The following is a 27,552-nucleotide window of genomic DNA, read 5'->3' as shown; positions in this document are numbered from 1 at the left end:
CTTGCGGCTGAGAAGTTGAAAGCTTTGGCTGCTGCTGACGTCCAGGAAGAGCCCTGGCAGCTGGCAGCCCCAGCCCAGCATCAGCAACTTGTCGCTGCTTATTTTGCAATAGAGGAACCAGAGTCAGCAAAGATTCCAATGAAACCCTGGCGGCCTATGGCCCCAGCCTAGCCAGCGCGGAACGGAAACCCGAAGCACATCTCGCCTAAAGGGTTACGTCGCGCTGGGAACACGGAGCCTGATTCTCGGTTACCGCGTCCCGCACTCGGCACAGGGGTGAGGGGGTGCCTTGAAGCCACCTGTGCACTCTATATTCAGGGGCCATGCAGAGCCCCTCCTGGCTTCGGGGCTGCCCTGGCTCCCGGTGGGCACTGCAGAGAACTATCCCAGTGCAATGCACTCCGGTCACTGGGCCCAGGCCCAGAGCAGAGCCTTTGCACCAGCTGGGGACGCCCCCATGGGCAGAATGGGCCTCAGAGGCCCTTTCCACTCGCAAGGCCTCTTGGTGCTGAGAGAATGGCATGCAGCCGAGAACAGGGTCCACGGGGGCTGAGGGCGTCTCCGAGCCGGGTCTCCTGACTCTGGCTGGCACGACAGGACTAAGAATAGCCGTGTAGACGGTCCTGCTTGCACTCCGGGCTCTAAAACCCAGCAAGGGGGTGGGGAAGGGGGGTTCCAGTGGGAATCCCCAACCCCACAAGCCAGAGTCAGATGCCCCTGGCTCTGAGACTCGCTATCATGGGGTGTTTTTTTGTAGTGTAGACGTACCCTGGGCCTCCCTTGGAGTGGAGTCATGCTGGGGTGAGGGAGAGAGGAGGACCATGGTTTATACACCTGGATTGTGAGGGGAGAGGCAGAACATCCATTATTCTAGGCAGGTTCTTTTGCAAAACGGTTGCGCTACATATTGGAGGGGGGGGTGTCTTTTATATAATATTCTCCTCCCCCCCCCTATGATGTGCAATGCTTTCAGCATCCCCCCTCCTTCACCCTCCCGCTGCTGTTGTATGAGCGTTCCATCACGTGACTCCCCCCCCTCCCCTGCTCAGAGGTGGGTGGAACCCGTTTCATTCATAAATCCTCTGGCTTTTAAATCAAAATTAAGGTGCTGGGGATCGTTGGGAGCTCATTGGTTTTCCCCGTATATGGAGCCCATGAATTGCAATTAGGTGAGTGCCTCCCTACCCCGTCCCCCAGCCGTGATTCCGACCCGCGGTCAAAGCTGAGGCGGTTGTTGCCTCTTTGCAAACAGCGATGCCTCAAGACTGTGATTTTTTCTCTCTCTCTCTTTCAACCATCGGGCGCTTTCCGTGGACGAAACAGAGTTTAAACAAATGGGAAGGCAGCAGGGTCCTCTCTTGCACGGATCAGGTGTCTGGCCGAGGAATTGCATGCCTTCTTGTGCGGGGCGTGGGGGGAGTAACCAGGCAGAAATGTTGTTTACAGAGGGAGGGTGTGTGTGTGTGGGGGGGGGGGGGGGGGGGCTGCATGCCATTCCTTCTGGCGATCGCGTTGTTTTTAAAAGCTTGATTGGACTCGCTAAAAGGGGGGAGGGGGCTGGCTCGCCCCCGTCCGAGCGATGCTGACCGGACTCAGCGCATGAACCCGATTTCCGTGCACACTAGGGAACGCGAGCAGGTGAAACTGACTCACAACGCTCAGGACGGGCTTTCTCGCCCACCGCCAGGCAGAGCAGTTTGGGAAGATCCCGGGTGACCGCGATGGGAAAAAGATCCCGAGGGAGCCGGGGTGGACAGGGAGCAACGCGGCTTGTGACAGCTTAAAGAGGGGGCGAGACAGAGCAGCCGGGGGCGAAGGTGCCGCGGAGACCCGGCTGTGTCTGTTTGGTCTGCATGCTGCAGGGCGAGTTCGCTCTGGGGGGGTTTCCCCCCCTCGGCCCGAGGGACCAGACCCAGATGCAGAAGTGTTTAGTGACACCACGACCGACCCGCCATCATCATCATCATCTTCATCATCCTCACAGGCAGCTGGCGAGACATCCCTTATACTAATACATTAAAAGAAAAGAAAAAAAACCCTCCAAGCCCCAGTGAAAAGATGGGTGGCAGAATTAATGGATTAAGATTCTGATCAGCTGATTGTATTACTACTGGTCCTCTGCGTGGGTGATGCAGTCACTTCCGTGTGTGTGGGTGAGAGAGAAAGAGATGGGAGTCGATCGCTTTTGTGTAGGGGGGGGGGGGGAGAAAAACCCTCCAGGGGTCCTGCTGGGGCTGGGGCGAGCCGGGAGGGGTGGGAGTGGGAAGCTGCCTGGCTTTCAAAAATTCCCTCTTTGAAAGGAACGGGAGTATGTGCAGCGAGAAGGCAGCCCCCCCGCCCCAGCATCTCGCAATTGATTTTTGACATCTGGCGAGAGGATGTTTAACTATCCGCTGAAATCATGAGTACAGAGGGAGCCGCGGAGCAGGGAGTCGGCTGAACGTAGGTGCTGGAACTCGGGGGGCTGCCCCCCCCCCGGCTTGACGTGGTTTCCATCCTATCCAGGGTTTTCAGTTTGGTTCAATGGCTCTCAGCCCCCCTTCCCCGCTCTGAGCGAGATGATATTTCTGAACCCTCTCCCCAGGGAGGAGAGATCGCTTTCTTTTTTGGCCATGACGCTAATAGCAGCATATTATTTGTAATGGTCTGTGACCGGAGTCTGTCCACCCTTTTCCTTATTAGCGTAATCGGTTATTTTGGTCTGGTTCAAACAAAAAAAAAACCGGCAAATACGTCTTCGCCGATATTCACCCTGTCAGCTGACCTCGATTCTTTCTCTCCCAGCTGGAGAGAAAAACGAAATGTCAAGTAAAAACCTATCAGGAATCAGAATGTTAAAAAAAAAAATACGAACACAGATTTGTATGTGTTGGATTCATTTGCTAACACAGAGAGAAACCCGCACACAGAGGAATACATACTCAGGTGCAGACACAGAGGGACATATGCACACAGATCTGCATGTGTATCACACACAATACGCAGAGTCACTACACACACACACAGAGATCTGCATGCATATGACACACACAATCTCACAGTACGCGCTGGTTCCGCATTCATGTTACACACATTAACACAATACACCCAAAGGGGGACACACAGATCTGCCTGCATTATAGACACACCATACACATGCTTACACACAGACACGCATGCATGTTATGTCCCTTTACTGCCTGTCACTCACACCACACACACGTGTCCACAGGCACACACACACTCCTCCTTGACACACCCCTCCTCTGCCTACATCCATGCTCACGTTCTCAGGAAGGAATTTTGCTCCTCTTAAGCCCTGAACTGCTCTGCTGGGAACCCCTTGCACACAGCTCTCCTACCAGACCAAGCAACCCCGGTTGCATCATGGCTGATGGCACATAGTGGCTCAGAGCTGGCAGGATCAGCCTCCTAGCATGAAGGCGTGTGCGTGGGTATGAGTGTGTGCGCATTTGCATGTCTGTGACTTTGCTCCTCCCTTTAATCTGTCCATGGTTGAGGTTATTTCACACCCCCGCGAGCGTGTGATGCCTCTGGACAGGAAGTGAGGAATCTTCCACTCTCACCAGTACGGTCTCAGAGGCAGACTGGACAGGTGAACCAGCTCCCCACACCCACCTCATAGGGGGTGTTAGTTCCCTGAGGCTGGTACAGGCCTCCCTTCTGGCCCCATTGCTGAAGGAGGGCAGGCTATGAAGTGCCCCCCCTGCTGCCAGACATGGGGAGCTTCGGGATATGAGTTGTGGCCCCTTTTGATCCCATTACAATGGAGGTACGGGGTGCATGAGCACTGAGCTGTCCAGGCTACAGGAGTAGGTAGGTGGATAGATCCACCCATGACAAGCAGACCCCAAACTCACTGGCCTTGCATCTCTCCTCTGAAGCCCCGTTGCTGGGGATTGGCCTGGGTCTGGAGACCAGTCTCATACACGCAGCACTGATACTCCCCTGAAGATGATGGGGAGTTCGGTTTGCGCCACCCATGGCCTCTTGGAAACCAGACCCCAGATGCCATGCAGTCCCCAGAGAGCCCAACTGAGCTGGCAACTGGCTTGCTACATACACGGCGCTTTGTGCGCGTAACGGGTTTTTGTAGGCCGGCAGAGGAAGCCGTCCAAGGTGCTGGCGGGGGCGGATTGTAAGGAATCAAACAGCGCCGGCTGCCTGGCTGGCAGGATGCTCCCACGGCAGATGCAGCCCACCATGGCATGTTTACTTCTGTTTATCAAAACCTGGGCTGGCCTTGGAGAGAGATGGTGGGTGTGTATGAAGGCCCCAGTGTGGGATTATTATCATCTGCACGATGGTAGCCTCTAACTGTGGCTAGGTGCTGTACAGACAATGTTTTGAGATAGTCCCTGCCCTTAAGAACTGACAAGCTCAATAGACTAGACAGAATTATCCCCATTTCATAGGTGGGGAAACTGAGGCATGGAGCCAGTAAGTGACTTTCCCACAAGTGTACAGGGTAGGAACTGAGCCCACATCTCCAGAGTCTTAGTCCAGCACCGGAGCCACAACTTTCTCTCCATGCTCAATCCTCCCCATCTCTCACCAGCTGGCCTCAGCTCTATAGGAACAACCAAAAGGCTGGAGTCATGGGCTCTGCCACTGGCCAGTTGGGTAACCTTGGGCAAGTCACAGGCCCGCTCCGTGCCTCAGTTTCCCCCACCTGTAAAATGGGCGTAGCGATACTGACGACCTTCGTAACGCACTTTGAGAGCCACTGCCAGATAAGAGATACTGGATCCTTGGCTGGAGTTCTAGACAGCCAGATTCAGGCTGGGCGTTAATGGCCAACGTGACTCCACAGCAGTTTGGGTCAGGAACTGGAAGATCCTCTATCCGAAGGATACTGGGTCTGCCCAGAGCGGGACTGAGAGGAGTAGGATTTAAGCAGGGTGCTGTCGTTAACGCTCAAGAAGCATGGGGAGGGATATTTAGTTACCACGAGTGGCCAGAGCCTTGGGGCGAGGCCCCCTTTGAAAGAGGGGTGCTGGCCACTGGTGCTGTCTTCATGGAAGCTCAGAGCTGATGGCAGTTTGCAGAGAGAGCCTGGCCCCAAATATACCCCAACCTTGCCAGCCACAGGAAACCAAGAACCCTTCCAGTCAGTAAGCACCAGGGCTCCTTGCTTATCATTGCCAGATTCCTTCATTCCTCCTACCCCCTCCTCCTCCTCACATTCCTGCAGCTCCATCTAGCCCTCCGCACGGAGAGGGGATATGCTGGAGGGACTTGGGGTTTGCTCAGCCCCAGGGCTTCCAGACAGGCAACGTATCCCCTGCCTCACCTTGAAGCCAGTCTTGGCAACCTGCCTTGCTTCAGGCTGAGGGCTGCCCATGCAGCCGCAGAAATCTGTGTGTTGGGGGGGGGGGAGAAAGTCGCTTTGATGCCCCAATACCCCGGTGATGTGCTTGTTAAACACATACAGTGAGAAGGAGATGGCCAGAGCCTGTTTTATGTATCATCCACATGGCACTGGGGTCCAGCCATACCGCACGCTGGAGTGTCTCTGAGGATCCGCGCCCACCTTGGGTTCCCCAGAGCCCAGCTTGTAGGGGGGCAGCAGCCATTCGCTCACTAAGGCATGGTGGGCCCAGCCCAGCCCCAGGCTCTGCCCTTCTTGCCCCACCAGCTCGTCCTTTCTCCCTCGGCCCCTGCAGCAGGCGGCGTCGACTGAAACCTGGGTTTCCACTTGCAAGAGTGTGAAGCGGCCTCTTGCCACGCCCCCCGCCCGGGCCCCTTTCATCTGGGGCCAAACATCTCCCGGGCGGCGCCAGCCCAGGAACCTGTCTCCTTACAGTGTCCGGGCCAAGACAATGGCGGCCTTGTTCCCCCTTTCTGTCACCATGGATACGAAATTCCTCCATGATGGGGGGGAAACAGGCCTGACATTCTTCCCATCTGCCTTCAGCTCCCTGGTCACCACAGCCCCCAGGCCCTTCCCCAGCTGCCCCCTTGCAAGGAGGAGCGGGGGGCAGGCCAGCCCAGACCCAGCTGCCACTAGGATTGGGGTGGGAGTTTGGCACCAGCTCAAGATGCCCTGGGCATGGGTGACCTCAGGCCAGTTGAGGCAGAGAGGCCCGGTCCTAGCATGCTCCACAGGGCTGGCATTGCTGTCTCCACCTCAGCCTGCCCTCTCCCTCCATTCTGCTCTCTTCCTTTCTTTCCAGCCCCTTCTCTTTCCTCTTTCGCTGGGGACCCCAGGGTTTTGGGGAGTCAGGGGGTGGGTGGGAATCTTATTCTCCAGCACAGCCTGAAAGCCCAAATCTCTCCGACCCCGCACAATACTAAGTTGACTGGAGCCCAGGGTTGGATGGGAGGGCAGCCAGCCCCTCCCCCAAGAATCTAGAGCCCTGTGCTGGGGGCGCCAAGGGAGTATGGCCAAAGGGGCACAGTGAGCGGATGCGCCCATTGGCACAAGCCCTCCACCCGGCTCTTGGAAGCTCCTGGCACCCACCAGGATGATGATCCAGGCAGTTTGAAGCAGCTTTCAGAGCTGGGAGTGGGAGGCAGCTGGGATCTCCCTCCTGGGGGCAGGGGAGGACCTTGCTTGGCTAGGCTCAGAGTGCATCTCCAGGCAGGGATGGGGCAGAAGGAGCAGCTCCCTGATCTGGGGCCTCCTGCACTGGACTCAAGAGGCTCAGAGGTGCACAGCAGCCACCCCCCAGGATGGCCCATCGCTGGCTAGTCAGTGCCTGGCTGGTGGCACCACTTGGCTAAGAGAGTGGTGCTGTTTAACTCGCTAAGCTGCTGCCACCTTTATGGCCACCCCTCCTGCATGCTCCCCCTTCCAGTATGAGTGGTCTCATCCACGCATGGGGGGAGGGAGGCAGATGGGAAAGACCCAGCCCCTTCTCTCACCCCACCCCCTGAGCAGCTAGTGGAAGAAAGGTTGGTCCAGTGGCTAGAGCAGTGGGAAGCCCAGTTCAATTCTTGGCTCTGCCACAGACGCCGCGCGTGACCCTGGACAAGTCTCATAGCCTCTTTTTGCCTCAGTTTCCCCATCTGTACAATGAGGATAATAACACCGCCCTACCTCGTGAGGGGTTGGGAAGGTACATTAGAGATGGGGAAAATGCACAGGTGTGATAGTAATAAAGACCAGATAAGTAGCAGAGACAGATACTGACATTGGGTTGGGGAGGCCTTTCCCCCCCTGTTGCTCATAGTGGTACACAAATAGGTGCATAACTCCTGAAATATCCAGGATTGTCCGTGGGACATCACCACAGCCTAGCTGGCCCAGCTGTTCCTAAACATCTGTACAATGATGGAGTCATCCTAGGGGAGGTAAAGGCCTCTGTGGCTGAGAATCCCAATCCGGCTCTACCTGAAATCAGAGATCTGTCTCTTTAACTGTTACTATTTGTATGACAGTAGCACATGGAGACCCATCCAAGAGGGGACCTTGTTGTCCCAGGTGTGTCACAGACATTCAGAGAGAGTCCGTCCCGGCAGACAGGACACACGAAAGATGTGAGGGGAAACAGTACCAGCTGCTCGATGAATATTTTATTCCTGATCTGATTTCAAATGGATTTTCAAATATCCCCAACCGTCACCAGAGGAGAGCAGAGATGGGGGGAGAACTCCCCGTGGTTTGAAAACTCCTGTGCCTGGCAACAGGCCACGTGGCTGACGAAACAGACCCATGGCCCCAGGGAGAGGGAGTTCCAAGCCTGCGCTGATTGTTAGAAGACAGTTCTCTCTAGGGAGGAAGGCTCAGGTACAGACTTCTGTATTTTAACACTCAAAATCCAATTCAATCCCCTCCCATCAAGCATCTAAATACCCCCCTCAAGTCCCACCCCCACCATACCTGCCAAATATCCCAGAGATAAAATTAACTTTGCAGCATGCTCAGGAGTTTAACAGGGCCAGGCTCCGCTTGTGCACTGAAATGCAGCCGGCTCTGGGGTAGAACGTTAACAGCACACAGCAACACTATACATCCGCTTTTAAGGAACTAAGGAAGCAGAATGTAATTGCAACCACGGAGCCAGGTTCTCTCACCCCTGTGCTTGTGGAAAGCACCAGCAAGTCTTTAATGACCCTGAGCAATCAGGACATCTTAGTTTCCAATCTGATCCTAAAGAGGGCACCAATATCCCATTGACTCAAAGAAGGGCACCGCTTATTGGCACTGAGTCACTCCCACCGCTCCCTTCCTCTGCTCCTCTCTAGGATACAAGCAACATCCACTGACAATTACAAGCTACAACAGGAGAAGAGGCTACTGCGTTTCTCCTCTACAGGTCTCCTCGTCCAGATCTGAACAGGCCTGATTCTACTTAGCTTATGAGAACTGACAAGATCACAGTCAGGTGGCAGCCGTGAAAGCTACAGTGCCCCTCTCCCTTCTGAAATGTTGTCTGGTTCTCTTCAGAAGTCACCCCCCAGCAATTAGCTGCAATGTTCTTCCTTAAGGTTGGATGCAGAGGGAGAGGCCTGTGGGGTGGTGGCTAAAACACTGCCTGTGAACCTCACCGCGGTGACAGCTAGGGCAGTGAAAGCAAGGAGACCCAATTGTGTTAGGTGCTGTACACACAGATAGCGTCTAGACAAAGGGTTCATTTTACAGGAGGGCAGCTAAGGCCCAGAGAGATTCAGTGATTCTCCCACGATCACACAGAACTGGTGGGAATCAAACCCAGTCCCGCCTAAGTTCCAAGCCAGTACCTGAAGCACACGGACAGTTTTCCTCTCCTAGCTGGGCCCCCCGAATGCCTTTCCCTTACACTGCCACCCTTGCTGAGCCGGGATGGCTGTAAACCAGGACGCCTGAGAATTAAATCTCCATGGACCATCACCAATACCCTGAGCCATCCATTTCTTTTCTCTCTGAGCCACTGACGATGGCCGGAGTGGTTCTACAATCACCCGCCGTTTCAGCTTTGCTCGTGGTAGCATTGGGGGGACCCCTACTGGGCTCTGGGGGCAGGTGGTGGGGCTTCATGCACCAGGCCGGGGTGTTTCAAATGCTGGCACCTTGTCTACTGGAGGGCTCCTCCCGAGGCTGGTGCTGTCGCAACTGGAATGGAGGCTGATTGGGGTGCAAAAAGCCAAGTGCGGACAAGGTCGGAGAGGGAGTTGGTGTTGGCGTGTGTTGCTGTGTGTGCATAAGGAGGTGACCTCACCATGTGACTCATCTTAACCTTTGATCATCCACGCCTGGTCTGTGGAGGCTGCTGTTTGTGTGCGTGGAGCAGGGACAATGTGAGGATGGAGCGTGAAAGAGAACTGGGAAACTTGGTATGCCCCATACAAAGGAGAGGAGGCCATGGGGTCTAGTGGTTAGCGCAGGGGGCTGTGTCAGGACTCCTGGGTTCTACTCCCGCCCTGGGAGGGGCGTGTGGCCCCACCCACCTGCTATCCATGGCATGTCTAGCTCCCATCCCAACAGGGAAAAGGTGGCCCCAGGACCAGTGAGTGAGAGTGGCTAAAGGAACTGCTGAGGTGTCCTGGGGCCTCACCCGTGAGATGCTGCAGCTCCACTCCCTCCACAGGGCGGATTGCTCCCGGGGAGGAGCCGGGGCAGAGTGGGAGGCAGTGAATGGGTCAGTGGGGGCCGCTTTCCCCAGATCCATTCATCCCCATATGTCCCCCACCCTCTCATCCCCATCTATACACCATCCATTCCTCCCTCCCTCTACTCATCCACCCCCATCTCTCTCTGGCTTGACCCCATCAAGCTGTCCCTGTAGCCGCCCCCCAGCCCAGACACTCCCCCTCTCTAACCCAGCACCGTGCCAGCCCAGCCCCCCGGCCTTGGCCTAGGGCCCGGGTTAACCCCTCCCCACGAGCCCCGGGGCGGGTGCCACACGCCCTGGCCAGCGATCTGAGCTGGGAGCAGCCGCCGCCCCGAGTCACTTTCACGCGTGGGCTCGAGTCGGGGCTCTCGGCGTGCAGCGGCTGGGTGGGCGGGTGAGCTCATGGAGCCGCGTGGGGAGGGGACGGCGAGGGGGAGCCGGCGTCTGCGCCGCAGCAGCCTTCAGAGCACAGGGGCTGGCGGCTTCCCTGCCGGGCAGAGGATGAGCGAAGCCCCCGGCGGACTGGAGCAGGCAAGAGGAACTGGGGGGGGGGCAGGGAACCAGAGCGAGAAAGGGGACGGGGGGGGGAACCGACCCCATCACACCCAGTGTTAGGAGCCCCCTGACTCCTACCAGCCTCCGGACGATCCGCCTTGGATCCGATTCTGCCTCCCTTTTCTAATTCGATTTACCTGGGCAGGCGTTAGCCGAGAGGAAGTGCAGGGAAGGGAGGAGACGGTGTGTGCGATGGGGCGGGGGCTGAACACAGGCAGCATCCGAGCCCACCCGCGATTGGTGCTGCCGCCCCAGCCCGTGTGAACGGGGGGCGGCGAACCGGGATCAGATCCGGAGCGAGGCGCGCAGCCCAGCCCCAGCGCGTCCCCTTCACTTCTCGCCTCCACGTGCGGGATTTTCATTCTTTTGTTCCCGGGGTGTCATTTTTGCCTCTTGCTCTTCCCGACTCCCAGGAGGATTTTCCAGCTGGGACAGACCATGAGCAATGACTTGACTGCCTGGGACAACACGACCGAGAGCACAACGGTACGTGCCCCAAGGGGGTGGGGTGGGGTGGGAGCTGGATTCCCCACATCACTCCTGGCCCCTTGCCCTCGGGTCCCGTGTCCCCCCTTTGCACTGGGGTCCCCATGTGAGGCTCTGCACCTGCCTCCTTCCCAGGCAGGAGACCCAGGTTTGAGGCTGTTTGAGATCCATGCCATACCTGGTGGGCAGGACGCCCAGAGCCCCTGGCTTAGCTAAGTCTTCCCCTCCCCAGCACCTCCTGGGAAGCTGTTCTGCTCGGGAAGCTGGAGGGGATCTTCCCCTTGTTCTCGGGAATGGGGGGAGACAGATCTTCCCGTGGGCATCCCAGCAGATTATCCGGCAGCACCTGTCTCCCATGAGCTGCACCTGCTGCTCAGAATCACTCCCTTGCTGTTCTGGCCGGCGGGATGTGGGGCCGGCTGCTCAGGGTGTGGGTCTGAGAGCAGTGGGAGAGAAAAGGCCAGGGGAAGCAGCAGGCTGGGAGCTTTGGTACCTGTCGATATTATTCTTTGAGGGTGGGGTGGGGGGAAAGGGACAGGTCATTTAACAAAGCTTCCCCATCTGTGATAGACACAGCCCTTCCTCTGGGGGTCAGTGAGTCACACACTCCGGCAGGTCACTTGGTGATCGATACGAACATCAGCAGCTAAGCCACCGAATGACGATCAAAGTTCATGCTCCAGGGCCTTGGATGGGCATTTGACCACAGGGGTCAGGAATCCCTTTAACCCCTCCACATGCAACATTGTCACAATAGGCCTAGTGCATTATGGGAAGTGAGGGCCTTTCTGTGATGCCCTGGGTACTGTCCTACCAGATGGAAGTGGCCAAGAGGTGCTAGCCAGGTGCCGTTCCCATGTCCCTCTATCCATAGAACCTAATAGCAGAACTCCCCCCAACTATACCAAGGCCCGGATTTGGCCTCATAAGAACGGCCATATTGGGTCAGACCAAAGGTCCATCTAGCCCAGTATCCTGTCTTCCGACAGTGGCCAATGCCGGGTGCCCCAGAGGGAATGAACAGAACAGGGAATCATCAAGTGATCCATCCGCTGTCGCTCATTCCCAGCTTCTGACAAACAGAGGCTAGGGACACCATCCCTCCGACCCAGAGGGAGCTCTGGGGGCAGTGAGGGGTGGAACAATCTATACCTGCTTCTGGTACCTGCTGTTAGTCTCACTTGCACCATGACCTGGTGCTTAGGTAAAGAGGAAAATAAGCTTAAAGCCCCCCACCCCTCCCCGCAGTACCTCACCCAGGGGACATTGCTGGTGCAAGGACTGCAGGGCTGGGCCTTCTACCTTCCATCCTGGGCTACGTCGGTCATCGCTCTGATGAAGGACCGGGCATGCCACCCTGATGTTTTACAGACCCCTGAGGCTGGGATCAAGGGAGGGATTGATTCTGTGCATGGTTTTGTCAGCTCTGCTGGGTTACAAAGTCACGCCGCGAATGGAAACACCCCACAGCAGGCATTCTACACCTGCTCTGTTGCTAATAATCGGTCTGTGTCACGGGGACCAGATCCTGGTCTTTGACCAGAGTAAATCCAGTTTGGCTCCGATGATTTTAGTGGGGTCACTCCGGAGTCACCCTGACGTAGCTGAGAGCAGAGCCTGTCTTACGTGAGTGTTAGTTGAGGGAGCAGCCAGGGGTCTCCAGACGAGGGGGCTATTCCAGCTTATGCTGGAATCCGGCCCCTGTTCAGATCTTGGGGGCGGCTTCAATGTTCTGTATCCAGCCGGAGCCCCTGGGGTTTTTCCACCCCTCCCTCCCCAGGGCTAGCCCACCCCCCAGGGTATTGGGCACTCCCCTGCCATGACATCAGAGCAAGCCCGAGAAAGCCAGTTGGCTGCCTGTGTCATGTCACACAGCAGCTCCCGCCCAGCACAGAGTGCCACCTGCGAGCGGGTATTTCCAGGGCAGGAAGAATTTGTGTAGCCAGATTGGGAGGCGGGTGGCGCATGGTACTGGGGTCACTGGCTGTCCTGGGAGAGAGGGAGGAGAGGCCAGACTCTGCCAGTGACAGAGAGACCAGACTCTGCCAGTGACAGAGAGACTCAGGGGGAGGAGTGAAAGACAGTGGAGCCAAGGCAGAGGAGAGAGAGCTGATGGGGGTGAAGATACCCAGGGCCAGGCGAGTGGGAGAGGGAGCCGGAGGCCGTAAGACACAAGGGGAGCCACAGCAGCGGCCACCCACTCCGCAGTGGACATCTGCTCAGTGACTGCAGTAGGGAGTTTAAGAGCTCACAAGCAAAGTCCGTGAGTCATCCACCTTCATGCTGGGCCCTGGGGAGATGACTTTGCAGGAGTCACGGAGGAGGGCTGGGCCCAGATGGGTTCCTAGAGCTTAGCTAGATAGAGGCGGGTGTATCGCAACGGGTGGGTATGTTGGGGGAGGGACAGACTGAGGGAGGGAGGGAGGGGTGGGTATGTGGGGAGATGGATGGATACACAGATGAGTGTGTGTGGAGGTAGAGGGATGGATATACAGATGGGTGTGTTGGGGAAGGGAGGGGTGGATGGATGCACAGATGGGTATGTGGGGGAGGGACGGACCGAGGGAGGGAGGGGTGGGTATGTGGGAGGACAGACCGAGGGAAGGAGGAATGGGTATGTGGGGGGGAGGAACGGACAGAGGGAGGGGTGGGTATGTGTGGGGATGGATGGATGGATGGATGGATGGGTGTGTGGCAGGAGGGAATGGTGCATGGATACACAGATGAGTGTGTGGGGAGGGATGGATAGATATACAGATGGGTGTGTGTGGAGGTAGAGGGATGGATATACAGATGGGTGTGTTGGGGAAAGAAGGGGTGGATAGATACACAGATGGGTGTGTGGGGAGGGATGGATAGGTACACAGATGGGTGTGTGAGGGAAGGGTGGGGTGGATGGATAGATGGGATGAATATCCCATCATGCCTTTGTCCGTCTCTGCCAGGGCAGGGGCTGGAGCATCAGACTGGCTGGGCAGGAGGCCGGGGTCCCCTCCCCCATACCATGTGTGATTCCTGGTACCCCCAAGATTCTCCCTTGCACCAGGGCAGCTGATTTCAAGCTACACCTGGCCCAGCTTGCTCAGAGCCCCCCCGGGCAGCAGCGAAACCCTCAAATGTCAGGGTAGGAAACAGAACAGGACTAGCCAGGGTCACCCTCAGCTGCGCTGCAGTCTGTGGCTGAGAGCACTGGGATTCAGTTACCGGTCCCCCCCGGCCTCCCCTCGCTGCTGCCACCAACTGCCCTCGGCCCAGAGGAGTGGCTCCCGGGGGCATGCGGCTCGGGCTCGCTCTGTGGCTGGTTATCATCCCATTTTCCAGCTGAATTAAAAAATAGTCACGTGACTTTGGTTTCCTCCTGACATCACGATGCGTTGCCATGGCAAAGGCTCCCCTGTCACCTGACCAATTTAATGTTACGTTCCTCTCCCCCGCCCCCTCGGCCTCACCTCCCCTGACAGCCCCAGTGCTCCCCCTTTTCCCCCCCCCCCCACCTCAGCTGTCACTTCCGTCCGGTGAGAGAAGCCCCAACTGATCCACGCAGCAGGGATGGGCTAAACTGGGGGAAGTCCAAAGGGGGAAGCCCCAGTGTCCCCCTGCCCCCTGGGTTTGGATTAAGGGTTAATGGCCTCGGTCTGGGATGCAGGACTCCTGGGTTCTATTCCCCGCTCTGGCTCTGCAGGGAGAGTGTGATCTAGTGGTTACAGCAGGGGGGCTGGGAGTCGGGACAGCTGAGTTCTAGCCTTTCCGCCCACCGTGCCCCTCCCCACCCCACTGCATGCTGCCTGCCCCCACTGCATGCTGCCTGCCCTCAGTGCATGGGCCCAGAGGATATGGGAGGGAATCTCATCCCAGGTGAGGTCCAACCAGACTCTGTTCCCAGGAGGGCACATGGGGACCAAGGGGTGAAGGGAGGTCAGTAGAGATCATTGGGGTGAAGTCAGGTCAAGTGAATGCTCCCAGGATCGTGGCTGGGGTGAGACTTCGGCCAGGGAGGAGTCACTGGCTGCAGCCCAGTGGTTGGGGGTCGGGGGAGACACTGGCACCTGGGAGCAGGGATCAGTGGATGAGCCCCCTGGGAAATAGCAGCCATCGCTCTATGGAGCAAACATGCCAGGGTCTGGGGGGAAGGTGGTGGAGCAAACTGGGCTTCTCCCAATGCAGGAGCATCAGCTTTCCGAGTGTGGGGGGGAAAAACCTCTAAACCCCTGGGGGAAGAAGAGACGCCTTCAGTGAGGAGCTCAATGCAGAATGGCCCATGCACGGCCAGCAAGGACTGGACGCTGTCAGAGATGGGCCTCTGCTCTGCCTTCCCAGCTGCCCCCGTGAGCCTCTTCCACACACACTTGCACACGGCCATCTGCTCGTGCCACAGGCGTGTTTCATGAGGACCCACTGCCACCCAGCTGGGGGGGGGGGAGCTGTCAGAGTGTGGGCCCTGCTACCCTCGCGTGCCCCAGGCCCGTGAATGCCTTTACCATGCAGCCACTGGGGAGGCGCCTGCCTGAGCCCAAGGGAAAGCCCCTGCACCGCTGGTGGGAGTGCGCCGGCCCCGTGCTCAGTCTGCTCTGCCCACAGACAGTGCCCGGCGAGGTGAACACGCAAGATGGGTATGTGCTGCTCCTCGTGCTGCTCTCCATCTTCATCGGAGGGACCCTGGTCCTGCTGTCCGGGATCCTGATTATCTGCCGCCGGTGCTGCCAGACGGACCGCAGGCACTCCAGGTAAGGGGGGGGGGGGCTCTGCCATGCACTGCACCACCCACAACCCCCGGAGCCCGTCTGCTTGGGTTGGAGTGGCCAGAGCTTCTGCCTCGGTCCCTACAGTGCCCCCTGGTGGGAGAGGCTGGGACTGGCGTAGCTGGGAGCTCGGTAGCTGGGGTCCCATTTTCTCTATAGTGACTGGTCCAGCACCAAACATCTGAGTTCAGCAACCGCATTGCCAGAAAACAGTGCGAACGAAGGGGCTTCTGATCAGGATCCATCATGGCTGCGGAGACGCCAGTGGAGCAGAAGAATTTAATTCCCTTGATTAGCAGCTCCGTTTCGCCCGGTGACAAACACCCCTGGCCTCTGAGCTGGAGAGACGGGGAAAGCACCTCTCCCAGCTGCCAACGGCTTGAAGCCAAGTCCAGGCTGAGCCGTCCATCGAGCCCGGGGCCTATCCCTGCACCCAAGCTGGCACCCTTGTGCCCCTGCACTGACCCCAACCCTCATCCCCTACACCCAGCCTAGCATCCGGGACCCGTGCCCCCGCGCCGCGTCCGCCCAGCCTGGCGTCCGGGACCCGTGCCCCCGCGCCGCGTCCGCCCAGCCTGGCGTCCGGGACCCGTGCCCCCGCGCCGCGTCCGCCCAGCCTGGCGTCCGGGACCCGTGCCCCCGCGCCGCCTCCGGCCAGCCTGGCGTCCGGGACCCGTGCCGCCGCGTCCGCCCAGCCTGGCGTCCGGGACCCGTGCCCCCGCGCCGCGTCTGCCCAGCCTGGCGTCCGGGACCCGTGCCCCTGCACTGCATCCAGTCCCCAACCCAGGTGCCCCAGCGTTTCTGCTCTGCACCCCAACCTGCTCTGTACCTGACCCAGCACCCCAGGCATGCACCCTGTACCCAGCCCAGCACCCCAGTTCCCTACATCCAACCTGAGCCTCGTGTCCCAGTCCCTGCCCGCAGCTCTGCACCGAGCCCTGTGCCAGCCCGGGTCCCATGGACCACAGCCATCCTAGAGACAAGCGGGTTTTCCTAATACAGATTAAATCCCTGAGCAAAGGCCTGAAATCTCCCACTGTCTCCTGGGATGAGAGACCCCCAGGGCTGCCAAAGTGAGATGCCCCAGAATAGCTTCCCCCTCCCCTCCCAGGGACAGCTGGACTCCAGAATCCAGTCCTAAGACCCTGTGCATGGAGATGTGTACATAATGTGTGTGTACTGTATAGACCGGAGCATGGTGTGCATGTGTGTGCCGTATGGGCTGGTGTGGGGGGGTGTTCCATATAGACCGGAATGTGTGTGCAATGTACGGACCAGCACACTGTACGGCCTGGTGTGGATCAGTTTGGGGGTGCTGTGTAGACTGGCAGTGGGGTATGTGTGCACCGTGCAGACTGGTGGTGTTTTTGCACGTGGTATGGACTAGGAGAGGTGTTGGGGTGTGCCCTGTATGGACTGGCATGGGTGTGGGAGCATGGATGTGCCCTAGAGACTGGCGTGGGAGCTGTACTGAGTGCACCAGTCTGTGAATGTGCAAAACCAGCCCGAGTGCTGCACTGCACTGACTCCCCTGCCAATGGGGTCCGTGGCCCGGTGTCTGGCTCCCTGCCTGTGTGTGCATGTGAGGGGGGGCAGTGATGGCAGCCCCTTGCACCATTGGCTTGTGGAGTGGGGGACACTGTGAATAACCCATCTCCTCTCCTTTCTGTCCATCCTTTGCCCCCTCCCCTCTCTGGGCCCTGCTCCCTCTGTCCCTCCCCATGCGTCTGTCTCTCCCCCTCCCTTTGCAGAGCCAGTGATGACCCTGAGAAAACCAATACCACGTACCTGGATGACTCTCAGCCTCCGCAAGGTGAGCGCCCCCCAGCCCGGCCAGCCCCAGCCCTGCCCATGGGATCGCTAGGGCTGGCTTTGTGTTGTCATGGAAACCGTTTCCCTACATCTCAACCCCCATCACGTGCAAATATACCTGCTGTTCACTGCGGGGGGAGGGGGTGTAGGAGGCTTTGGCTGCCCCCATGGCACTGAAGGATAGGGGTGTGGGGAGTCCCAGGAGCTGCCATCCTAAAGTCACTGGGGCCCTCCGTGCCTCCCCCCTGCAGCCCAGACGCCAAGGCCAAGCCACGGGGGCTGTTCACCCCAGTCAGCTGCCTAGAGCTATCACTAAATACCCGCCATGGGGGAGCAGTGCCTTCTGCTGGGAGGGGCCGGACCGGGCACATATATCCCCTGCTGACACCCCCTGCCCAAGCGCTGCTGGCGGGGACCTGAGTGTGCTGCCATGGGCTCCTTGAGCTCCCCTGGGTGGAGCGAGTTTGCCGAATCTCAGCCCAGGTGTCCCACAACTGTTGGCACTAGCTTGTGCTGCTTCTGCTTCACCCCCTCCTCTCTCCACATCTCGCTGCCCCTCAGCCGTGGGGCCGCCAGTCTGGCCTCCTCCCGAGGCTACTGAACCAGCCGGCCCCTGTGCCCACCAGAGGGGGTTCCCCCGCCACCCCCCTGCCCGGTGAATGGGGTCTGAACCTCCCCTCCCATCTCCACAGAGATCACCATCAAGGTGGACGACCCAGACTGCCTGTCGGCCTCCAGCTACCGGGATGTGGAGACGGAGCGTTTCCTCTCGTCCAGCTCCTCCACCGGGCGCCGCGTCTCCTTCAACGAGGCCGCGCTCTTCGAGCAGAGCAAGAAGACCCAAGAGAAGGGGAGGAGGTATGGGCGGGGAAGGCGGGGAGAGGCTGGGGGAGGGAAGAGGGGTGCAGCGGGGAGAGGGAGGGGGTAAAGGCTGTGGGGAGGGGAGGAGTGGAAGGGGTGGGTCAGGTTTGAGGGAAGGGGGTGTGGGGGTATGGGTCAGGGTTGGGGTGAGGGAAGGGTGTGGGGGATGGGATGGGGAGGAGTGGAAGGGGTGGGATATGGGTGAGGTTTGGGGTAAGGGGGTGTGGGGGTATGGGCATGGGGGAAGGGGTGTGAGGAATGGGTCAGGGTTGGGGTGAGGGAAGGGTGTGGGGGGATGGGATGGGGAGGGGAGGAGTGGAGTGGAAGGGTGGGATATGGGTGAGGTATGGGGTAAGGGGGTGTGGGGAATGAGTCAGGGTTGGGGTGAGGGAAGGGTACGTGGGGGAAGGAGTGGAAGGGGTGGGATATGGTCAGAGTTGGGGTGAGGGAAGGGTGTGGGGCATGGGATGGGGAGGGGAGGAGTGGAAGGGGTGGGATATGGGTGAGGTATGGGGTAAGGGTGTGGGGGTATGGGTCAGGGTTGGGATGAGGGAAGGATATGTGTGGGATGGGAGGGGAGGAGTGGAAGGGGTCAGATATGGGTGAGGTTTGGGGTAAGGGTGTGGGGGTATGGGTCAGGGTTGGGACGAGGGAAGGGTATGTGGGGGATGGGAGGGGAGGAGTGGAAGGGGTGGGATATGGTCAGGGTTGGGGTGAGGGGGTGGGGGACTATGGGTCAGGGGTGGGGTGAGGGAAGGGTGTGGGGGAGGTACGGGGCAGGGCAGGGGAGGAAGTGCAGGTTCCCCAGGTGGGCACTGAGCCGGTGCCCCCTGCAAGGTGGGGTTCAGTCTATCGCCCAGCCGGATGGCCCAGCCTGTGCCCCGGCTCCGTGGGGACAACGCGCTCTGAGGGGCAGGTTGAGGAGCTGGGCCAACGAGGGACTAGGCTGGGCGAGCGCCTCGGGTTGGGCCCGTCCTGGCATGTGTGGCACCGGGGCTGAGGGGAGCGTTGGGAGCAGGGGGACGGCTCCGGCGACTCCCCGTCACCCAGTGCCCGTGGCAGGTACACGCTGACCGAGGGGGATTTCCACCATCTCAAGAACGCCCGGCTGACCCACCTCCACGTCCCGCCGCCCGCCCTCAGAATCATCACCATCCACGAGTGTGAGTCGAGCGAGAACAGCCTGGCCATGTCGCCCCGCCTGCCCCCGCCCAAGCCTGGCCTCGCCATCTTCCAGGTGAGCCAGGGCTGGGGCAAGCACCCGCCCCCGGGGGGCAGGAGAGGGGGGCTCTGGAGGCAGTGAGGGCCCCTCCCAGGGGGGCAGGAGAGGGGGGCTCTGGGGGCAGTGAGGGCCCCTCCTGGTGGGGGCAGGAGAGGAGGGCTCTGGGGGCAGAGATGGTCTCTGCCGGCATGGGGTAGGAAGCACCTTGGAGGAAAAGACAGCCCAATCCCACCTCAGCTTCTGTCCTCTGACCCCCCAATGGTTTCTCTGTGTCTCCGTCCCACAGCCCCCAGGGGGCACCCTGCCCCAGACAGCCCTGACCGCCCACGCCATGTGCCCCAGTTCCGCCCTGCCTGGCGACACCTACAACTCCACCGTGGACACCAGCTTCGCCGAAGCCAGCCCATCCATCTCCTCCTCTTCTGGAGAGAGCCCTTTGGTGAGTGCCCCCTCTTCCCCCCCCCCCCCGCAGACTGGGAGAGAGATCTCAGCACCCATGGGTGCTGGGGGAGCCGAGGGAGTGGGGGCAGGAGGGTGGAAGTGGTGGGGGTGGGGACTCTCTCAGCCCCTTTGCACCCCACACAGACTCAGTGTGCCCTGGAGGGATGACTTAGCAGGCCAAGCATTGGGTGCCGCCCCCCTCGGCTGGGGATCCCAGGCAGGGCCGGCTCAGCTCTTCCCTGTCCCGGCTGGAGACCAGGGAAGCGACTGCGGAATCAGCCCAGGAAAAGCCAACGCCCCTCTGGAACCGTGAGGGGGAGCCCTTGGCCAGCTCCCCCCTCCCCCTGCCTGTTGTGCTGGGCACTGCCTGGCCCCCTCCCTCCCCAGAGGTGGCTGCATTTCTAGAGTTATGTACAGAGTTAAGCATTTTGATGGTCTTTGGGAGGCAGGGGCTTTAGTTGGGGTAGCGACCTCCCCCCGCAACCTGAAGGTTGTGGGACCGTCCCAGTCTTTATCGCAGTGTATGACCCAGGGCCGGCTCCAGGGTTTTGGCTGCCCCAAGCAGCCAAAAAAAAAAAAGCCGCGATCGTGATCTGCGGCGGCAATTCGGCGGGAGGTCCTACGCTCTGAGCGGAAGTGAGGGACCGTCCGCCGAATTGCTGCCGAATAGCTGGATGTGCCGCCCCTCTCCAGAGTGGCCGCCCCAAGCACCTGCTTGCCAGGCTGGTGCCTGGAGCCGGCCCTGTATGGACCCCCTCACACGCACTGGGGAACCCTCGCTCTGCAGCAGGGTGAGCTAAGACCCCTTTGCTGGCGCCGAGGGGAGCTGTGAATAGACCAGAGTGGGCTCTGCCTCCCACGCCCCTTTGTAGGCCCGTGGGGGGTTGGAGACTCCGGCACTCAGCGCACTCCGGGAGCGGGCCGGGGCAGGCGGGAGCTCTGAGGGCATTGTTCACGGCTGGCTGCCCAGGGGGCCCTGGCATTGTGCGTGTCCGCTGTGCCGTGCACAGCTCCCTGCCGCCCCGTCGCCTCCAATCGCTCTCTGCGGCGCCCACCCCCAGGAGTCACTCCTTCCCCCTCCCTCTGTCCCTCCCCTTCCCCGCTCCCAGTTTGAAGGGGCTGCCAGGAGTGCGAAAGGCACCGGAGCGGGCGGCGCCGGACCCGGGGAGCCCCCACCACCCCCTCCCCAGGGCACCGTGCTGCAGTTCTTCACCCGCCTGCGGCGTCACGCCAGCCTCGAGGGCGCCAGCCCCTACTTCAAGATCAAGAAGTGGAAGATTGAGAGCAACCAGCGGGCGTCCAGCCTGGACACCAGAGGTAGGTGCCCCCCCCCAATCCTCGGGGGAGTGAGGGTCAGTCCTGGACCCCGGTGGTAGGGGCCACCCATCCCCCCACCCAGTTGAATACAAACTCAGTGGCCACTCAGGGGCCCTGATGAGCCTTTGGCTTCTCCCCGCGGCTGCCAGCCACAGGGGCTGGCAGTCCCAGTGTCAGGGGTGCTCGTTTCTGTGCCTCATGCGCCCGTCTGCCCAGCTCCCATCCCCTGGCACCCCCTGGGAACGGCTCCCGGTCACTGGCCAGGTGGTTCTGTCTAAGGCCACCTCCGCTGTCGGGAGCGGATCCCACAGCCCAGCTGGGTCCCTGGCACATGACTGAAGGCGAGTGAACAAGCGGCAGGAGACCAGCCCTGTCCAGAGGGGTTAGCCTGTGCGGGGTCCGTTACCCAGCATGCCCAGGGCGCGAACCCCACATTTGCCACGGGAGGTGCTCGGGGTGACGGCTGTAGGATTAGAGCAGTGAGGTGATCCCTGGAAATGGCCAACGAACGCAGCAAAAATGACCCAGAGCCCATTTTGCCTTGTAATTACGTCCCCCCTGCTTCTGCCTCCACCCCCCCAGCCCCTCCCCTCTCCTGGTGCTCCCCCCTAAAACCCCCACTTGCCTTTGCCTGCCTTTCAGGCTCACCCAAGCGGCGTCAGTTCCAGAGGCAGCGGGCGGCGAGCGAGAGCATGGAGCAGGAGGACAGAGACGCCCATCAGACAGGCATCATCCAGTACATTGCCCGGACAGATGACATAGCCTTCCGCCCCATGGCTGGGCCCTTCCTGCCATCCCCCTCCAGCCCCCCACCCTCTCTCGGCAGGTATTTTTCAGTAGATAGAGGGGATAGGGATGGCTGGGGCAGGGGACATTAGCTCAGGGGGTGGGATGGATGGTCTCATTCCCAGATGTCAATGTCCACCCCTGGAAAACCAGGTCATAGGCGGAGAGACATTTCAGCCCCCATTCACACTTCCCTTTGGGCCCTCTCATAGGGCGCTCCTGCCCCCCCACTTCAGGCACCCTCTGGCATGACAGGAGCGCCTGCCTCCATTTCCCATAATTTCAGCTGTACCAAGCACGCAGTCTCTCAATGTCCCATGCAAAGTTGCACCCCTGGGCGTATTTTATTGACAGGCACGTACAATCGTCCGGAGAGTGCTCACAGTGAAACCGCTCTCCCAGTTCCCACAGTAAAGCAGAGGAAGATATTGCAAAAAGCGGGGGAGGGATAGCTCAGTGGTTTGAGCATTGGCCTCCTAAACCCAGGGTTGTGAGTTCAATCCTTGAGGGGGCTATTTAGGGAACTGGGGTAAAAATCTGTCTGGGAATTGGTCCTTTGAGCAAGGGGTTGGACTAGATACCTCCTGAGGTCCCTTCCAACCCTAATATTCTATGATTTTCCACACGCCCTCTCCAGGGCCATCACTTCCAGGTTCCCCCACCTGGGAGTCCCCCAGCGCTCGGTGCCTGGTTCCTCTCTGCCCTTGTTCCAGAGCTCCCTGCAGCCCATCACCCTCAGAGTGACCCATCTCATGACTCCTTGCCAGCCCCCTGGCTCTGATCCTGCAGCAGGCCAGCCCCTCTGCTGGATGCCTCCCCCTTTGCTGTGCTCCTCCCATCTGCCCATGCCTGCCTCTGGGTCTCTCCCTTTGCATGGCCCACCTGGTGCACTGCCCTCTTATTTCTTCAAGGGCCAGAGTCGCCCCATGACAGGCCCCCCCCACAGGTCTGGGGTGAGGCCCCCAGTCCACCCAGGGAGACCTGGAATTCTTCCTCAACAGCTCTGGGGCAGCAGCTGCCTGGAATGTGTCATGCTGGGTGCAGGGCAGGGGAACGGGCTTGGCAAGGAAAGGGACGCTGGCGCCGGACACCCACCCTCCCTCCGGGGTGACTGCCCCCTGGTGCTCTTAGTGCCATCAGGGCCACGCAGGGCAGAGATGGTCATTCCCTTTGCCCGGCTGTAAATGTTGGCACATGGAGCTGTGTAGCGGAGAGTCAGTCCTGCCCCAGGCGTGGGATTGGGGCTGTCTCCTGCTATACCTAAACCCCAGGGTCAGCTGGAGAGATACCCAGGGCAACCTTTATCCTCTGCCTAGGCCTGGACGGGGCAGCAGGGTCAGAGAGGGAGGGGATGCTGAGGGGGGAAGGCGGGGTGGGGGAGATGGGGGCTGGGTGTGTGGGGAACAAAAGGCGTGGGAATTTCTGGTTGCAAGGACATGCAGTTGGATTGTAAGAAATGTCCCTGTAACGTGCCAGGCTGGTGCCAGCCCAATGCTGGTCCAACGCCTGCCTGCTGCTTCCCAGGGCAGCCCCTCTGCCCTGCCCGTGCTATAACATTAGTGGGTTTTGCCCCCAGGTTAGAGCCAGCAGAGGCGGGCGGGGGCAGCGTCCCCGAGGCGCCCAGCACGGAGCAGCAGACCATCTACCACGACATCTGGAGCCTGCGGGCCTCCCTGGAGCTGTATGCCTCGTCCGAGCAGAGCAACGACCGGGACTCCGTGCGCAGCGACGGTGGTGACAGCGTCTGCTCGGCCGGGGGCGGCATCCCCGGCTTCCCTTCTTCCCTGGAGGAAGCTGAGGGCCTGGACGAGCGGCCGTGGGGCCGGCCCAGGCAGGAGAGTGCGGAAGCAGAGCCGGGCACACGCAAGCTGCTGCAGATGGACAGCGGCTATGCCTCCATCGAGGCGCCGAGCCGGGCGGGTGAGGACGGGCGCCCCAAGGACCAGACGGCCTCAGAGAAGCGCATCTGCTTCACCAGCGCTGGGCGCAAGGGCACCATCTTCGAGAGCTTTGAGGGGCATGAGCCCGAGGAAGAGGAGGAGGAAGAGGGGGCGGTGGGGGGGCCACTGCCCCACAGCCCCCTGGCCTGGTCCCCCTATGGGCAGATGTTCCCAGCTCGGGACGCGCTGCCCCGGCGGGACTACAGCATCGACGAGAAGACGGACGCCCTCTTCAACGCCTTCGTCCGTCACGACCCGCAGTTTGACGACTCGCCCCTGCGCGCCAAGCACCGCTCCCGCACTCACTTGCGCAAACAGTGGCAGCGCTCCAAGCAGTACAGCGACCCCGGCGTGCGCTACCCACCCGCCCTGGAGCGCCACCGGACCCCGCTGCGCCGGGGAGACAGCCTCAACTACCCACCGGACAGCCGCTACCATGGCACTCTGCCCCGCATCGTCAGCGCCGAGGAGGCGGGCGAGGCCGGGGACGGCTCCGCCGTGGCTGACGCCGACGCCAAGATCCAGGTGATAGAGGAGGAGCCGTCCGAACTGGCTGGGGACCCCAAGCTGGCTTCCGATCCGTATGACGAAGACTGCCCTGGCAATGGCCAGGGCCCGGGCTGCGGCCCCCAGCCCCTAGGGTCTGAGCTGATGGACAAGATCATGGGGGGGCTCGAGGACAGGCTGTACGGGCACTTGAGAAAATCGAGAGAGAGTCCGGAGTGTCTGGTGGCCGTGGCCTCTCCCGACCACAGCCCCGTCTAGGGGGCGGGGGAGCAGACCGAGCTCGCTCATCCACTGAGTCAGGCTTCAGGGCTTCAACCCCTTCCACAGCTGGCACTGCCACCACGTTCAGGGCGTTCTAAGGGTGGCAGGGGGGTGCGGATCTGCCTGGACAGACGTGCCCCGTTCGAGGGGATCGGGCTCTGCCCGGACGTTCCTGTCACCTTGGAACGGTCCAGGGCGGGGGGCAGACTCAGCCCGCCCTGTTTGTCTGGAATGGGGGGTCCACTTGGATGTACCCACTGCATTCAAGGGCTTTGAGGGGCGCAGATCTGTACAGAGGTACCCGCCACGTGGGCGGGGTCCAGGGGGGCACAGATCCACCCAGATGTACCTACCCCAGGGTCCTGGGGGGCACAGATCCACCCAGACACACCTGCAATGTGGGTGGGTTCCAGGGGGCACAGATCCTCCCAGACCCACCTGCCCCATGGGTGGGGTCCGGGGGGGGATCCCCGGTGAAGCAGCCCCTACCCCCGGGCAGGCCTGGCAGCCGGAAGGGGTTGTTACGGAGGGGAGGAATGTTTGCCAAAGCAGGCGACTCTTTTCAAGGCACCTGTATTAATAACCCCCCAAACTCTTACCTCACGCCGTAGAGCTGTGTAGCACATACGACACCCCCTCCAATCCTGGGGCACGGCCCCCTCCCCTGCACACCCCATGCCCCCCCACCCTCCTCTCTCTCTCTCTGATTTTTTACAAGCAATAACGTCTCTGTCCGGAATCGTCCTCGCACAGAAGGGACCGGGGCTGGGATCCGCGGTGCTGGGAGTGGAGGGGGAGGGGAGATGGGCCAAGCCCCCCCCCCGGAGCTGGCAACAGAGCCACCCTTGGGCTGGCGGCCTCCCCCTCCTTTTGATTTTGTCCACACTGAAGGAGGGGGAGGGCAGCTCCGAAATCGCTCCTGGAGGGAGGAGTCGCTCGGGGCAGCAAAGCATGGGGGGGGCGGGGAGTTTGAGGGCTGGGAAAGCTGCTGCCCCCCTTGTGCCAGTCACTTCCCTCCTCCCACCCTGGGGTAACCTCGAGCCAGGGCAGGGCTCATGGGCTCTAAGCTGGATGCTCTGGTACTAGGACCCACAGGAAAGGGGGCACATGGAGCTGGAGAGGGGCCCAGGCGGTGATGGTCCATAGGGGAGGAAAGGGGGAGTGAAGCTGAGGCTTCCAATGGGACAGGCCCTTCAGCAACTGCTGCTAGAAATATCTCGTTCTCCAGGTGCCAAATTGAGGGCGGGCCGGATACCCACACAGTGCCATGGGGGCAGGAACTAGAGCCTATCCCAGATGTGTCTGCTTCCTGGGGGAGGGGGGAATGCTTGCTCCCCATTCCCCCCAAAACTAACCAGCTCCCCCTTTCTCCCTCCCTAAATTACTGGGCCCAAATGGGAGAGGGGCCTGGATCGAGCATGCCTCGGTGCGGGAGGGGGTGGGGGGGGAGGGAAGGAAGTGGTGGTAAGATGGGGCAAAGGGGGAGTCAGATCTCCTAACTCCCCTTCTCCCCCCAACAACCTTATACCTGGAAAGCCAAGCCCCCCGCTCCTCCTTGAACTGCTCCCTGCCTCCAACTGGCTCCCCCCGATCTCCCCCAGGGAGCAAAGCGATGGGCTTTATTTATTATTTATTGATTTTTATAGAACTGGATGGATTTGCTGCTCCACGGGGGGCGAGTTCAGCTTTTTATTGGGTTTTGTTCATGTCTCAAAGGATGAGAAGCAAAAAGCTTTATTATCCGTAAGACTCGGTCAGCGCAGGGGCGGGGAGATGCCAGCCACATGTGTATCCCCCCCACCTTGGTGCTCTCGTCACCCCCGTTCCCGGCTGCGCTTCGACCTTTGCATGCGATCAAAGAGGCCGGGTCGTTCCTCTGCAGAGTCTGTCCAAAGCACTAACATGAAACCACAACTCAGCCTTTTTAAACCTATAAAGAAAGACCAAGTGTCGAGAGTTTGCCGCGCTCTGTTATTGCCTAAGCGCCTTCCTTCAGCCCCCCAGACGTGGCCAGGGCCAGCCCCTCGTTGGGCCAGGGGTGGGATTGGTTTTTCCAGAGTTTATTGTAAATGACATGGCCCACGCTCCAGTGGCCTCCAGGGCAGCGCGAGGGGCACCAGACGGGCTCCCAGGGCAGAGGAATTCTAGCTAGGACTACAGTGCCAGGTTTTGACAGCAAGGAGGGTGAGTCTTGCCTGGGGCAACGTCCCCAGGGCTGGGGCCCCGGGAACTTTCCAGCCTGGAGGATCCATTTGCTCTTGCTGTCATTTACCTCACTACCAAGGGGGGCAGGGGGCTATTCTGCTCTGGGCATCCCCCAGTGCCCTGGGGTGAATGATGGCACAGCAACTCTAGCCCTAAACCCAAGGGGAGGACGCCTTCCGAAAGACCCATTTTAGTCCAGCCCCAAATTCCTGGCCCAGAAGCAGGACTCTGGCCTATGCTCTGGGGTTCAGAGTGGATGAGCACCCCAGGCCCTTTCAGCCGGCAGAAACTAGGACGTGCACGTCCCCTCTCCCCTGCGACCCCTTCCAGAGCAGAAAACACCAGCATTGGAAGCAATTCCTGCAGGCAGGTAGCAGCTTCCGCTCCTGCAATGGGGGCCCGGGAGCACAAGGCCTCGGCCTGGGCTGAACCTGCCTTTCTACAGACGACCCATCCTAGCAGAGCCCGTTCTGACAGTTGGAACAGAGCCCAGTGAGGCTCAGGGGCTGACCGCTCCTTCCAGGGCTGGCGGTGAACGCTGGGCACTCCCCGGTGGGCCTAGGAGGGGTTGGGCCCAGCTCTCCGGGGCTGGGGAAGGGGCTGCCCTCTCCAAGAAGCTGGCAACTGGTGAGCACCACAGGAGGAGAGAGATGGGCAGGGCCCCCCGGCCCTAGGAGTGCAGCCGCGGAGGGAAGCTGGAGGGTAGGGCCAGGACTCAGCAAAGGCAGCGGAAGCCGAAATTCATCCAATGCATGGAGAGATCTCCTCCTCCAGGAGGATTGACGACGACACAGGCAGCCAGAACCTGCAGAGAATTGGGGGGGGGGGGGGGGCGGCGGCGTGAAGGGAGGCGAATGACGACTATTTACAATTCGCTAGACCAG

At 60.2% G+C, this 27,552-nt stretch overlaps 1 protein-coding gene across 1 annotated transcript; it reads left to right on the top strand.

Moving 5' to 3' along the window:
• The first annotated feature begins 1,108 nt into the window (after positions 1 to 1,108).
• Positions 1,109 to 26,422, top strand: CBARP (CACN subunit beta associated regulatory protein). Its single transcript, XM_054013298.1, has 10 exons — positions 1,109 to 1,169; positions 10,505 to 10,577; positions 15,156 to 15,301; positions 17,068 to 17,129; positions 17,821 to 17,986; positions 19,052 to 19,226; positions 19,498 to 19,650; positions 20,762 to 20,969; positions 21,612 to 21,795; positions 23,332 to 26,422. Exons 2-10 carry the CDS (start codon positions 10,530 to 10,532, stop codon positions 24,458 to 24,460), a joined length of 2,271 nt encoding a protein of 756 aa, XP_053869273.1. The 5' UTR covers positions 1,109 to 1,169; positions 10,505 to 10,529; the 3' UTR covers positions 24,461 to 26,422.
• Positions 26,423 to 27,552: the final 1,130 nt, after the last annotated feature.

The sequence above is a fragment of the Malaclemys terrapin genome, chromosome 24 (assembly GCF_027887155.1).
Source record: "Malaclemys terrapin pileata isolate rMalTer1 chromosome 24, rMalTer1.hap1, whole genome shotgun sequence".
In the NCBI taxonomy this organism is placed as follows: Eukaryota; Metazoa; Chordata; order Testudines; family Emydidae; genus Malaclemys; species Malaclemys terrapin.
Note: the sequence above shows the minus strand (reverse complement) of the source record. Positions and strands in the feature narration are given on the sequence as shown.